The 14,827-nt window shown below is 45.2% G+C and overlaps 1 protein-coding gene across 5 annotated transcripts in view; it reads left to right on the forward strand.

Annotated features, from left to right (window-relative positions):
• Positions 1-14,827, forward strand: part of FRMD4A (FERM domain containing 4A) — a 608,938-nt gene that overhangs the window by 355,311 nt on the left and 238,800 nt on the right. For all 5 annotated transcript variants that reach the window (XM_033958473.1, XM_033958474.1, XM_033958475.1 and 2 more), the window contains exons 3-4: positions 2,330-2,424; positions 8,521-8,613. In XM_033958473.1, the coding sequence (XP_033814364.1) occupies positions 2,330-2,424; positions 8,521-8,613 (188 nt within the window). The remainder of the gene's footprint in view (positions 1-2,329; positions 2,425-8,520; positions 8,614-14,827) is intronic.

The following is a 14,827-nucleotide window of genomic DNA, read 5'->3' on the forward strand; positions in this document are numbered from 1 at the left end:
GGACATTTTCTACTACTATTTATTATTTCTAAAACGCTGAAAGGCGTGCGCAGTGCTAACATAATAGACGGTCCCTGTTCAGAAGAGCTTACAATCTCATTTAGACAGGACATTTACTACTACTATTTATTATTTCTAAAACGCTGAAAGGCGTGCGCAGTGCTAACATAATAGACGGTCCCTGCTCAGAAGAGCTTACAATCTCATTTAGACAGGACATTTACTACTACTATTTATTATTTCTAAAACGCTGAAAGGTGTGTGCAGTGCTAACATAATAGACGGTCCCTGCTCAGAAGAGCTTACAATCTCATTTAAACAGGACATTTACTACTACTATTTATTATTTCTAAAACGCTGAAAGGCGTGCGCAGTGCTAACATAATAGACGGTCCCTGCTCAGAAGAGCTTACAATCTCATTTAGACAGGACATTTACTACTACTATTTATTATTTCTAAAACGCTGAAAGGCGTGCGCAGTGCTAACATAATAGACGGTCCCTGCTCAGAAGAGCTTACAATCTCATTTAGACAGGACATTTACTACTACTATTTATTATTTCTAAAACGCTGAAAGGCGTGCGCAGTGCTAACATAATAGACGGTCCCTGCTCAGAAGAGCTTACAATCTCATTTAGACAGGACATTTACTACTACTATTTATTATTTCTAAAACGCTGAAAGGTGTGCGCAGTGCTAACATACAAAAGACAGTCCCTGCTCAGAAGAGCTTACAATCTCATTTAGACAGGACATTTTCTACTACTATTTATTATTTCTAAAACGCTGAAAGGCGTGCGCAGTGCTAACATAATAGACGGTCCCTGCTCAGAAGAGCTTACAATCTCATTTAGACAGGACATTTACTACTACTATTTATTATTTCTAAAACGCTGAAAGGCGTGCGCAGTGCTAACATAATAGACGGTCCCTGCTCAGAAGAGCTTACAATCTCATTTAGACAGGACATTTTCTACTACTATTTATTATTTCTAAAACGCTGAAAGGCGTGCGCAGTGCTAACATAATAGACGGTCCCTGTTCAGAAGAGCTTACAATCTCATTTAGACAGGACATTTACTACTACTATTTATTATTTCTAAAACGCTGAAAGGCGTGCGCAGTGCTAACATAATAGACGGTCCCTGCTCAGAAGAGCTTACAATCTCATTTAAACAGGACATTTACTACTACTATTTATTATTTCTAAAACGCTGAAAGGCGTGCGCAGTGCTAATATAATAGACGGTCCCTGCTCAGAAGAGCTTACAATCTCATTTAGACAGGACATTTACTACTACTATTTATTATTTCTAAAACGCTGAAAGGCGTGCGCAGTGCTAACATAATAGACGGTCCCTGCTCAGAAGAGCTTACAATCTCATTTAGACAGGACATTTACTACTACTATTTATTATTTCTAAAACGCTGAAAGCTGTGTGCAGTGCTAACATACAAAAGACAGTCCCTGCTCAGAAGAGCTTACAATCTCATTTAGACAGGACATTTCGGGGTTGGGGAGATTGTGATAGAGGAAATGATACAGTGGGTTTCTGGGAGTTAGGAGTTGAAAACAGATTTTTTTAAAAAGTGGGCTTTTAGCTTGGATTTGGACGCTACCTCTCGGGCGCTTAGAAGGTTCGCTACAATGGCAACCCCCGGGTTAGGGTTAGGGAGCCGCAGTGGGGGTTGGCTAGACAGGTCGATCTTCAGATAATGGCAGAAAGATGATCTGTGTAAATTCGTCAGCGTCGGCTGTGTTTTGCCTCATCCAGTGCTTCAGCAAAGCCAGTATTTCTGTGTGGTCGATGTTCCGATTTCTGTAGTTGAGACACGACAAACCAAGTGACAATATGAGCATCTCGCCTTGATTTGCATTGAGATAATCCTGCGCTGTGTGCTGGGATGTCGGGTTCGAGTGCAATATGAAATGAAAAGGTTCCATTGGTTGTTGGTGTCCACTGGCGTAGTGGGGGGGGGGGGGGCCGCGCCCCTTCCCTCGTACCTCCTTCATTTTTCCTGCGCTAGCAGCATTACAAACTTGCTTGCCTGCGTCGCTGTTGCCTCTCTCTGTCGTCACTTCCAGGTCCCGTGCCTAAGAAATGACGTCAGAGGGATAGTCGCCACTACGCGGGCAGCAAGTTTGTACTGTTGCTCTCGCCTGGAAAATTAAAAAGGTACGGGGAACGACCTACCCTCGCTACGCCACTGCTGGTGTCAATGAGGAAATCACATGCTTTGTATAAAGGCAGCCATCAAACAAGTTCCTCACGTTTACCCCCACAGCGTGCAAATTGGGATAATCCTCTTTTTTTTGTTCTTTTCCAGCCTAAACTCCTGGCCAAGGAGCTGCTTGACCTCGTGGCATCGCATTTTAATCTGAAGGAAAAAGAATACTTTGGAATCGCCTTCACGGATGAAACGTAAGTCCTGAGGCAAAATGAGAAGATGGTCCAGATTTAGGAAGGAAAGTCATGGCTCCCCCCAAAATGAAAGAAATCGGAACAATAAATATTTTCCAGACAGTTTTCAGCTGGCAGCAGTTGGTGGTTTTTACAAGTTGACTGTATAGACAAAATTAGGCCCCGATATTCAAAGCCAGGCCTTTTTCCAGTGAGGCCACTGGCTTTTATGTGATATTCCCCCGGGACCCCTCAGTGGTGGAGTGTAAATGTTCACGCTTCCAACCTTCCCCCCACCATCTAGCACCAGTTCTGATCCCCCTTCCTCCCACTCACCCCATGACACTGATTCTCACATCCCTCCCTCCCTGCACAAGCCCCCCTCTTTCCCAAGTTAGAGGAGGCCCCCCCCCCGGACCTATTTTACTCGCTAGTGGTCCAGTGAGACAATGAGGACCGAAGGAAACCCTACTCGCTCCCGTCCCTACTTGGCCGCTGTGACCTCTAGGAGGAGTCACTGAATTTTGCCAGCACCCTCATAACTCCGCCCCCTGTAACGCCCCTCAGCTGCCCACTCGGGACATGGCCGATGAGTTCCGATATTCTGTGGCACAGTCTAGAGCAGGGGTCTCAAACTCCACCTGCGGCCCTCCAGGTACTATTTTAAGGCCCTCGGTATGTTTATCATAGCTAAAAATTCCGTCTTCATAATTGTATCCTGATATTTTGCTGATGTTAGAATATTTTCAATTGTAAGATGTAAAATAGTTATTTATACATTACTTGTTGGAATATTCATATTTATCTCTATCTGAACCTCTCTCTTTATATTTTTATCTTTACTTTTCATTAATTGTTTCTTCAGGCCTTTGGGACAGTTAGGGAAATTTCCAAGTACCTATCTTATTTATTTTTATCTAATGCATCATTTTTGTAAACCGCTTAGAAACCTCACAGTTATTAGCGGTATATAAGAATTAAATTAAATTAATAATCACCAAAGTAAACTATGTCTCTTTAGCTATAAATGACAATATTATTGTTAAAGACTTAGCCAAAAGGAAAGATTTATCAACTAGAAAGAGTTTGACCTCATTTTTTCTGAGGCCCTCCAAGTACCTACAAATCCAAAATGTGGCCCTGCAAAGAGTTTGAGTCGGAGACCACTGGTCTAGAGGTTAGTATAGCACGTGGCTGACCCGGAAGCCATCTCTCCGTTGGATTGAGCTGGTGTGGACTCTTTTCCGGTTGATCCCATTCTTTGATTGAGAAGCTGAGAAAATATGGTTTATATGTTGTTTGATTAAATCTCGTGTGTAATGTTGTATGATTGTATTCTTTGTGTGCTCACCCATATTTTTATGGCGTTCCTTTCCCTTATTATATTGAATTTTTATTATATAAACCGCTGAGAAGTGTTGTAAGATTTGGCAGTATATAACATTTTCATTTACACGTCAGTGCTAAAATCAGGTTGTTGGTTTTTTGGGGGGGAGGGGGATTGCCTTCCCCTCCTTCGGCTGCACCCCTACGATAATCCAGATGCTAGCAAATCACACGGCGTCTGCCCTGTTCTTTTGACCCCAAATGTCCCCTCGGAGTTCTGTTGGGGCAGAGGTGCTGGTGGTCCTGCAGCGATGCAGCTGTCTCCATGCGATCTTTCATCTGGCGTGCTGGAAGAGGTTTCGTGCCAGTGATAACACTCAGTGTATCAGATGAAAAGGTCTCCAAACACTGAGTTTGTGGCCTTTAATCAATGAACTGGGAGGTTAATGTCTCCTTCCGCTGCTATTTTGTGATCTAGAAATGAGGCAACAGCAAGTGCAAGGTCAGACCCTGTTACACAATAACACTCACACTCACACTCTCTATCTCTCTCACACTCACACTGTCTATCTCTGTCACACTCGACTCTCACACTCGAACTCTCTCACACTCACACTTTCACTCACATGCTATCTCACACTCACACTGTCTATCTCTCACACTCACTGTATCTCTATCACACTCAAACTCTCTCTCACACATTATCTCTGTCACACTTGAACTCTCTCACACTCTCACTCACACTCTCTATCTCTGTCACACTCAAACTCTCTCTCACTCACACTGTCTATCTATCACACTCAAACTCTCACACTCACACTGCATCTCTGTCACACTTGAACTCTCTCTCACTCACACTGTATCTCTCACACTCACACTATCACTAACACTCTGTCTCTCTCACACTCAGTGTCTATCTTTCACTCATACTATCTATCTCTGTCACACTCGAACTCTCTTTCACACTCTATCTCTCTCACACTCACAGTGTCTATCTCTGTCACACTCAAACTCTCTCTCACACTCAACTCGCACTCTCTCACTCTTTCTCATGGGGACAGACTTAAAGATCTCAATATGTATACTTTGGAGGAAAGGGGAGATATGATAGAGACATGTAAATAGCTATGTGGCATAAATGCACATGAGTCGAGTCTCTTTCATTTGAAAGGAAGCTCTGCAACGAGAGGGCATAGGCTGAAGTTAAGAGATGATAGGCTGCGGAGTAATCTGAGGAAATACTTTTTTACAGAAAGGGTGGTAGATGCATGGAACAGTCTCCCGGAAGAGGTAGTGGAAACAGAGATTGTGTCTGAATTCAAGAGGACCTGGGATAGGCACGTGGGATCTCTTGAGAGAGAAGAGATAATGGTTACTGTGGATGGGCAGACTGGATGGGCCATTTGGCCTTTATCTGCCGTCATGTTTCTATGTTTCACACAGTTTCTCTCTCACACACACTCTCTCTCTCTCTCTCTCTTCCTCTGGAGTCAGATGAGGAGGAACGAGGGGCCGCTGGAACGTTCTCAGCCCAACCAACGAAGTTGGAGCAATCTCCATCGAGGGCTATACACTTAATCCAGCGATTTTCCACTTTTTTTGTTCCGTCAGAAAAATGTGGGATGAAAAAAGAAGAAACTTTCTGGACTTATGTGTCTCGCCCTCTACGGAGACTGCCCCAGCTTTGTTGGTTGGGCTGAGAACTTTTCAGCGGCCCCTCTAATTCAGTACAATATAGTGTCTTATATATCGCAGTTCTCTGCAAGGAATCTATGCAGTTTACAATAAGAATGAGACCAGGTTTGGAAGTTACATTGGGAAGAAGAGGTGAAGACAAGAGAGGGTTCATAGGGAGAAGAAATTTTGGAAGGAGTCAATTGCAATCGTTAACAGTCGAAGTAGGCCTCCATCCACCAATCTACACTGCACTTAGCCACGTGACCAGCTGAAGACCTCAGCCAGGCTCCTGGGCCCTTCGTACCTCACAGGGAGCTCCAGAAGGCTTCTTAGCTCCCCCTGTTGTCGGTCGGTCGGTCAGGCATCCATGCGTGTCCCAAAGAAGAAGCTTTTCAAAATCTGAACAAAGTGCCAGGTTTTGAAAAGGTGCCCAGACACGCCCAGGTAAATCCCGACATATGATAAGTGGTCACGTGAGCGACAAATTCTATAAAAAAAAATATTTTTCATGTGAGTGACAAATTCTAAAACCAACATTTTTCTGGATTTCCAAGTATTTTTGCGAGCGACACTTGTGGAATGTATGAGCAACTTGCTCACATGCTCAACTTAGAGGGAACGAAGCCATTCAGGGTTGCTGCCAAGAGGATAAAAGAGCTGGGAATGGTGCACCAGAAGAGGCGCCGTTTATGCTTCTATCATTAATACATTATTATTTTATTGCATGGCACTTTGCAGGTTTGTTTTTCACAAAGGGCAGTTAAGCAAGTTGAACTAAACTAAATTTAACCCATGAGGAATTAAATATAAATGATACAGAGGGGCTGGAACAATGTTGATGCAGCTCCTTTTCCAGTCAGGATTTCTCTGAAACATCCCCATCGCTGCCCAGTCAGTGCGCCAGGGAGGGCAAACGGGGAATGCCCTCTGTGCTGGCGGGAACACTGAGGGGCATGTCATCCTCCTGAGCTGGAAACCCAAACACTTCTAAAACTGTGTTGATTGAATGATTTTGTGTCTGGCAGGGCAGTTCTGAAAAAAATGCATCGAGACTCAAACTAATGCAATTGACTCCCTCCAAAACCCAGTGTAAGGAAGTGCTTTCAGTATCAGTCATGCTTATTACCGAGTCAGCCGTTTACCTTTAAAATGGCTGTGTCACATTTAAGAGAGATTTATCAGGTAAATTAAAAACCAGAGCCCCACTGCCGTAATCAAAACCATTATGGCTCGTCTCTGGCATCGCTAGCAAAACAATCTAAATTCTGGAAATGAAAAATCGATAGAGGAAATGAAGACAGGTGGTCTGCCTGGATGTCCAGCAGCGTTGGAGAAATGTTTCTCCCTGCAGAAGACTCGTGGCTTTGGGCTCTGGAGAGCGCAGAGATCTCGGGTTGAAAATCCGTTAAACTGGCACAAAGGGGCATCAGAAACGCAGCTGGCAAATAGCACGTTTTGAACAGTAGAGAACGTAAGTATTGCCATTCAGGGTCATACCGAAGGTCCATCAAGCCCAGAATCCTGTTTCCAACAGTGGCCAACCCAGATCCCAAGTACCAGACAGAAACCCAAAGAATAGCAACATTCCAGAGCTGAGATTGTGATGTCATAAAGCCTCATTCCACCAATGCCTAAGAGCCAACCTCAGCAGTGATGTCACAATGGCAGAAACCCAAAGACTAGCAACATTCCAGAGCTGAGACTGTGATGTCATAAAGCCTCATTCCACCAATGCCTAAGAGCCAACCTCAGCAGTGATGTCACAATGGCTTGATTGTCCTATACTTGGCTCACTTAAGAACATAAGAATTGTTGTACTTCGACAGACCAAAGGTCCATCAAGCCCAGTATCCTGTTTGCAACAGTGGCCAACCCAGGTCCCAAGTACCTGGCAAGATCCTAAAAGAATAAAACAGATTTTATGCTCCTTATCCTGGAAATAAATGGTGGATATTCCCAAGTCCATCTTAATAATGGCTTAAGGTCTTTTCTTTTAGGAATGGGTCCAAACTTTTTTTAAACCCTGCTATCTGCTATGGACATCTTCATTATCTAATCTAATCTTCTATTTGTGCATCGCTCATACCTATACAGTCTCTATGCGACTTTAAAGAGAGGGGAGAGGATGGGGAGGGAGGGAGGAGAGGAGAGGAGAGGGGGCACACCACAAACACCTTGTTTAAGAGTAGGGCTATATAACATCAGAAGCCAAATCTCTCAATAGAAAGTGGTAGCCAAACCTGAGACCTATTGGACAGATTCAGGCAACTGTGGAAAGATGATGGGGGTCGATATTTAAAGCAAGTTATCGCACTGGGCCAGGCATTATCTAGATTATATTGCTGGATTTCATGTCTGATCACCTTGGCGCTCTCCAGGTAATTCCAGCACTGCCGTAGGGGTAGGGTCAAGCCAGAGCCAGAAGTTGTCCCATGGAGTAGAACGGTACAAGTGGATTGATTTTTCACGCCATCAAAAATGACAGAGACTAGGGGACACTCGATGAAGTCACAGGGAAATACTTTTAAAACCAATAGGAGGAAATATGTTTTCACTCAGAGAATAGTTGAGCTCTGGGACACATTGCCAGAGGTTGTGGTAAGAGCAGATAGCGTAGTTGGTTTAAGAAAGGATTGAGCAAGTTCCTGGAGGAAAAGTCCATCGTCTGTATGTCATCTCTGTCTGTTCAGGTTAGATTGTAAGCTCTTCCAAGCAGGAACCGTTTATAAATGTCAAAATGTACAGCGCTGCGTGTATGCCTTTCAGCACTATATAAGTGATGCCGTAGTAGCAAAAGAGACCATGGCGCTAAACAGATTACCAAAATTTAACATAAGCAGACATGTGGCCGCGCCAGGGTCCCTTGAATAAAAGTGACCGTTGTCACACTGCATTCATATTCTTAAACCCCTAATTGGCTTTACCAGTCCCCTTCTCCACTCTCCAGCTGCAGTTCTTCCTCAGCTGGCGGATGCAGATTCAAATCCAGCTACCCCAGAGTCCAGGGAACCTAAGAAGCTTCCAACAGTCTGCAGCCACTAAAGTGTTTTTAGGACAGTCAAAGACAAGTTTGAACTAACTGCCCTGTTTTTTTGTTTTTTTTTTTATTAACAGCGGACATTTGAACTGGCTCCAGCTGGATCGCAGGGTGCTGGAACATGATTTTCCCAAAAAGTCGGGTCCCATTGTTTTATATTTTTGTGTGAGGTAAGTGGCTGTTTGTGGACTTGTGTTTAGAGAAGGGGGAGGGGGACGTGCTGACTGAGTGGTGGGTTTCAGCTTTCTTTTAATGGGTCTCTTCTGCTGGTAAGCAGCGCTGATGGGAGTTCCTTTCCCTCCTCCATATGGTTTTACATTTCGTTACCCTCGGGCTAATAAGGAGAACAGTCTTGATTTAATTCCCCTGAGAGCAGATTTTATCTCACGTGGCTGCTGGAAATGTTCTTTAAAAGTGACCCTGGGATCCCCCCCCCCTCCCCGTACAAGGTTAGGCTCAAGTTTCAGGAAACACTGTCCCTTTTCCATTTTCATATCTCTGTTGCTTTAAGAATTTTTCTGTCAATATTCAACCAGCAATCGTCATCGTTTTAGTGCCGCTGGCGAAATTAGAGATGGATATTCAAAGCCAGGAAATGTCCAGGCACTGCCATTGAATATCTAGGTCTACAGCAGTTCCCCAAAATTATGCTGGTACATCTGAGATTCGGCGCGGTACTCGCATACCTAAGGGTGCCTTCTCTGTGCTCTAACTTGCCCCCTTAGGCCCGGATTCTCAAAACGGTGCTGGAATCGGCTGGTGCCTGAAAAAACGGCGCCGGTTGCACATCGCTCGAACTATGGCACCGTTTTGGGAATCGCAGTCTGTGTCGTAGATGGGCACCAGAAACGTAGACCAGGGTTTTACAGGCCTACATTTCCGGCGCCTATCTTCGACGTAGAATCACACTTAGCGGTGCCGAATGTCAACCCCGCCCATAATCATGCCTCTTTTGATGTTCGGCGCTGGTAAGTGTCTGTGTAGACGCGATTCCAGGCACCTTTTTTTGTAAGCTTTTTTTCTTAATTAATTTTTAATAGTTTTATAACAGCGCAATTATCACACCATTAATGGCCAATTAAAACCCTTAACTTAGGCGTTGTTCAGGCACCTACTGGCACCTTCCAAACGGCACCATTTTCAGAATCCGGGCTTAGTTTCTCCCTGAAGCAGTGGTGTGTGAAAACGAATCTGGTCTCCCTCTGATGTCATGCGGCTCTCATGACATCAGAGTACAGCAAGGTGGGTCCGTTTTTGGTTCTAGTTGGAGAACCCGATTTCCCATTGGGGGTTATATTGGGGTTTTCCAGTTATGATTAAAATTCAGAAGCGCTGTAACCCCCTAATTTTAGAAAGTTGTACACCCAAATCTGCGCACAGAAATTATAGAATAAGGTCAGTTGTGTGTGCAACTTAATTTAATAACGAGCTGATAATTGGGCTTGATTGATTGTGATTGGAAGCAATTAGTAGTTACGTGCGCAACTGTTCTCGGTCGCTATTCTGTGAGATGAGCGCTCAAATTCCAGAGTGTGCAACTTCAAGGGGGAAGGACTTGGGAGAGGCCTAGGCGTATCAGGAGTGTGTCAGGCATTTACGTCCTTGGGTTACAGAATTCTCCGGTAAAATACCTCCGATGGGGAATTGGGTTTTCCAGCTAGAACGAAAACCAGACCTCCATGCTGTATTCTATAGTGAGGCGGTTCATGTACGCCAGCCGTTCTCGTGCCTAAGGTTAGACTTTGGTTTTGCACTAGGTGTGCGCACAAGTTCTGTAATAGATTTGGCGCTTAGAGCGCAACATCCCAGCGCCTGAATTTTAATGACTTTTGAGAATTTACCCCCAAACGTTCCAATATCTGTGGGGGAGAGAGATGCCAGTCCCTGATTTGGAAGTAACAGTTTTCGGGTTGCTGAAATGTTGGAAGTGCGCAGATGGTGCAGCCTGAGACTCGCGTTCTCATCAAAAGCTTTTATTAAGTCCTCAGTCTGCTACTTCCTCCATGTTAATTAGGCTGCCAGACATTCAGTGGCCTGTTTAATTACTAGTTCCAATCTGAAGCCCTCTAAGCGTTGTAAGTGGCAGGGAAAGTGGACGCTCACAAAATAGCATCTCTAAAGCTTTTGAAATCCTGGTTCAGAATCGGTCGAGGAACCGAGGAACCCTGGGCCTGGATGGGTCAGTTGTCCACTCTGCTGAGAGTGAAAGACTGGTGATCGTCACAAAGGGTCCTGGTCCAAGAGGGTTGGCTTTTGTATCACTAAACCCATCGCAATGAAAATTAATCATCAAAACAAACAGGTGACACCTTTTGACGGGACTAATTAACACATTTCTTGACTAACTTTTTGGAGGGATCAGCCCCTTCTTCAGCTCAGAGCAGAATATGCAAAGAGGGTGGAAGTACAGGCAGTCCCCAGGTTAAGAACGAGTTCCGTTTTCTCAAACCATCCTTAAGTTGAATTTGTATGTAACTCGGATCCTGTACAGTCTATAAGAACATTAAAGAAACAGTCCTCAAAATAAAGTGATGTAGTTTCAATAGAAAGAAAAGATACTTTTGCTCTTCATCCGTCCCACTGTTCTCTCTCCACCACCACATCCAACATTTCTCCCACTCATCTCTCTCTTCCCCATGCATCTGTACCTCACACCTCTCCTACCACCAATATTTCTCTCTCCCTCCTTATGCCCAACAATTCTCCCTTTTTATTCCCTCCCCACCTCAGCATTTCTTTCCCTCCCTCCCTCCCTTCTTCCATCCTGTGTCTCAAGTTCATGCTCCCTCCCTCCTTTGTCCAAAGTGTGTTCTCCCTCCCTTCCTTCTGTGTCCTAACACAAACCTGCCTCTCCCTTCCTGTGCCAACACACTTTTTCTTACTCCCCTGCTGTCAAAATGTGACCTTCCTCCTCCCTTCGATGCCCCGACATGCCCCTTGTCGTTTTTCCCTCTGTTCAGCGTCACAAGTTCGTGCCTTTCATGGGTGTTTACCTCCTCTGGCCAGCTCTCTTCTCCCAGTCTCACTTGCAAAGCCGCAGCTGACCCAGAAGCCTTCCTTCCAACGTGAAGGAACACTTCCAGGTCAGCCACAAGCCCCGTGCAGGAACCAGCAGCTGCGGCTTTGCGAAGTGCGACCGGGAGGAGAGAGTCGGCCAGAGGAGGTAAACACCCGCAAGAGGCACGCATTTTCGACGCTGAATGGAGGGAAAGACAATGAGGGTCACGTTGGAACACCGAAGGGAGGAGGGGGGTTGCGTTTTGACTGGAACGGAGGAAGACGGGGCATGTTGGCACAGGAAGTGAGAGGTAGGACCCCGGTTCATAAGTACGAGTTTGACGTAAGTCGGTCTTTCTTAAACCGGGGACTGTCTGTGCTGGGAAAAAGTCACCTGCTTGGAGACAGGGTGATTAGATCATATTTTGATGACAAATCATTCAGATTACTAGTTCAGTCTCTTGTCCTGAGTGTTCTGGACTATTGCAATATTGTCCATTTGACTGGTAACCCAAAAAAATCTGGTTCGACTTCGATTAATACAGAACATGGCAGTCGGACTGATTTTTAAATTGAAAAAATCGGACCATATAACTCCCCATGGAAGCTAGAGTGCAATTTAAGTTTGGTTGCTTGTGTTATAAAATAAATATCTGGTTTGGCTCCAGCCTATTGAGTAGATCCATTTATTTGTTCTCATCAGAGATGTTCTACTCGAATAGCTACATTTTTTGACTTTCCATCGCCTTAAGGTTGTCGTTAGAAAAGATCTCGGAATTGTCTCAGCCACCTGGGATGCCGACTTTCATGGCTTATTCTTTGCATCCACATCATATCAAATGTTCAGGAAATTGTTAAAGACCTACTTAGGACATTTCTGAAAGACTGAATTTGTCCTAAATTTTGTGTTTATAGCAATTTTTTACTCTGTTAAACCGCATAGATACAAATGAGGGAGTGTGCGGCACTGTGGTTAAAGCTACAGTCTCGGCACCCTGAGGTTGTAGGTTCAAATCCCACGCAACTCCTTGTGACCTAAGTCACTTAATCCCCCCATTGCCCCAGGTACATTAAATAGAGTGTGAGCCACCGGGACAGACAGGGAAAAATGGCTGAGTACCTGAATGGAAACCACTAGGTTAGAAGTGGGCTGTAAATACTAAAAATAAATAATAAGAATTATCGAGCGATGGTGCGCCCACATCTGGAATACTGCGTTCAATATTGGTCGCCGCACCTCAAGAAGGACATGGCAGTTCTTGAGAGAGTCCAAAGGAGGGCAACGAAACTGGTAAGAGGGCTGGAAAACTGCCCATATGCTGAGAGGCTGGATAAACTGGGGCTCTTCTCTCTGGAAAAGAGGAGGCTCAGGGGGGATATGATAGAGACCTTCAAAATACTTAGGGGCATAGAGAGGGTGGACAGGGACAGGTTCTTCAGACTAAAAGGGACGACAGGTACGAGGGGGCACTCAGAGAAACTGAAGGGAGATAGGTTCAAATCAAATGCAAGGAAGTTTTTCTTCACCCAAAGGGTCGTGGACAAATGGAATGCGCTCCCGGAGGAAGTGATCCGGCAGAGTACAGTACAGGGATTCAAACAGGGATTGGACAGATTCCTGAGGGAAAAGGGGATCGTGGGGTACTGAGGGAGGTGCTGGGGTGTTGCATAAGTATAGACAGCTCACCAGGTCGTGCAGGTGCAAGGCCGGAGGGTTAGGACTTTGATGGGAAGATAGGACTTCGATGAGATACTTAGGGGGCAAGGGGGCCCCTTCTGGTGATTAAGGCAGGTCATGACCTGTTGGGCCGCCGCGGGGGCGGACTGCTGGGCGGGATGGACCTCTGGTCTGACCCGGCAGAGGCACTGCTTATGTTCTTATGTTCTTAGCTAATATGGCAAGCAAGTTCCAGAAATATACTGAGGGAGAAGCAAAATAGATGTGTGGAGAGATATATTCGGTCATATAATGAGAAGAAATTACAAAAGCAGCGGCTTTCGCAGGCTAAAGGCAAGTGTCCCTGAGCTAGAGAAGAAATCCCGCTCTCTCACCCTTGGAGGTCCACCACAGCTTCAGTGTCAGACGCTTGATTAATTGGTTCCTCTTCAGCGCTCCAGCTGTACACAGCGAATCTCCTGGTTAATGTCAGGTGTACGCAGGCAGCCGGATTCAAAGACTGGTAGAAGCCGGAAAGAATCGGCTCCTGAATTCTTCCTTGAACTGAACTTAGCACAGAAAGATGCAGGTCAAAGATGTCAGGTCGTCTTCCCTTCTGGTCCAAACTCTCTACCAAGCCCAGTGTGGACCAATCGAATGCCATGTCCATCTGTCAAGCAGGTCATATACATAATGAGGGGCTCTACGTATGGCCCTTATCAGGATGCCTCACTAATGAGGTAGCTAATAAGGATTACCTCATTCCCGTGTTTCTGTGAAACTCCTCTGCAGCTTCACACAAGATAAACTGGGAGGGTCAGGGTAGGTGGACAGTATGTCCTTGGATGGAGTCAACTAGCACACCGTTTCCAGGAAGTTATGCAGAATCCATGATAGTATTGTTCAGGAAAAATAGCTCTTGGCCTACCCAGGTCTCAGGCCTAACAAAAGGCATATGGGGACAGACTTTGGGGGAAAGGCGAGAGGGGAGATATGATAGAGACATTTAAATACCTATGTAACGTAAATTCACATGAGTCGAGTCTTTCATTTGGAAGGAAGCTCTGGAATAAGAGGGCAAAGGATGAAGTTAAGAGGTGATTGGCTCAGGAGTAATATAAGGAAATACTTTTTGTACAGAAAGAGTGGTAGATGCGTGGAACAGTCTCCCGGAAGAGGTGGTGGAGACAGAGACTGTGTTTGAATTCAAGAAAGCGTGAGATAGTCACGTAGGATCTCTTTGAGAGAGAAAGTGATAATGGTTACTGCAGATGGGCAGACTGGATGGGCCATTTGGCCTTGATCTGCCATCATGTTTCTAAAATTGTGTCCTTGTCTCCAATCATAGAAACATGACGGCAGAGAAGGTGGTAGATGTTGGGAATGCTTCACGCAGGAGGTGGTAGGGATGATAATGGTAACAGAATTTAAATCTGCATGTGATAAACGCAACAGAATCCTGCGTGGAAAAAGTGGAACCAAACAAACTTAGTGGTGATCAGATGGCAACTCCAGTAATTGGGAAGCAAAGCCCGTGCGGGGCAAACTTTTACGGTCTGTGCCCTGGAGAGATTTGGAAGGGCTGGGCTGGGTCTTGAGGCTTCAATGACAGTCTTCTACGGTCTGTGCTCTAATGGTGGCTGGACAGATGAGGAGGGGCTGGAGTTGGGCTGAGCTGACCTCTGCAGTCTGAGCCCTGAAAATACAAGAACAAATCAAGATTAAGTTCG

This window comes from Geotrypetes seraphini, chromosome 9 (assembly GCF_902459505.1).
Source record: "Geotrypetes seraphini chromosome 9, aGeoSer1.1, whole genome shotgun sequence".
In the NCBI taxonomy this organism is placed as follows: Eukaryota; Metazoa; Chordata; class Amphibia; order Gymnophiona; family Dermophiidae; genus Geotrypetes; species Geotrypetes seraphini.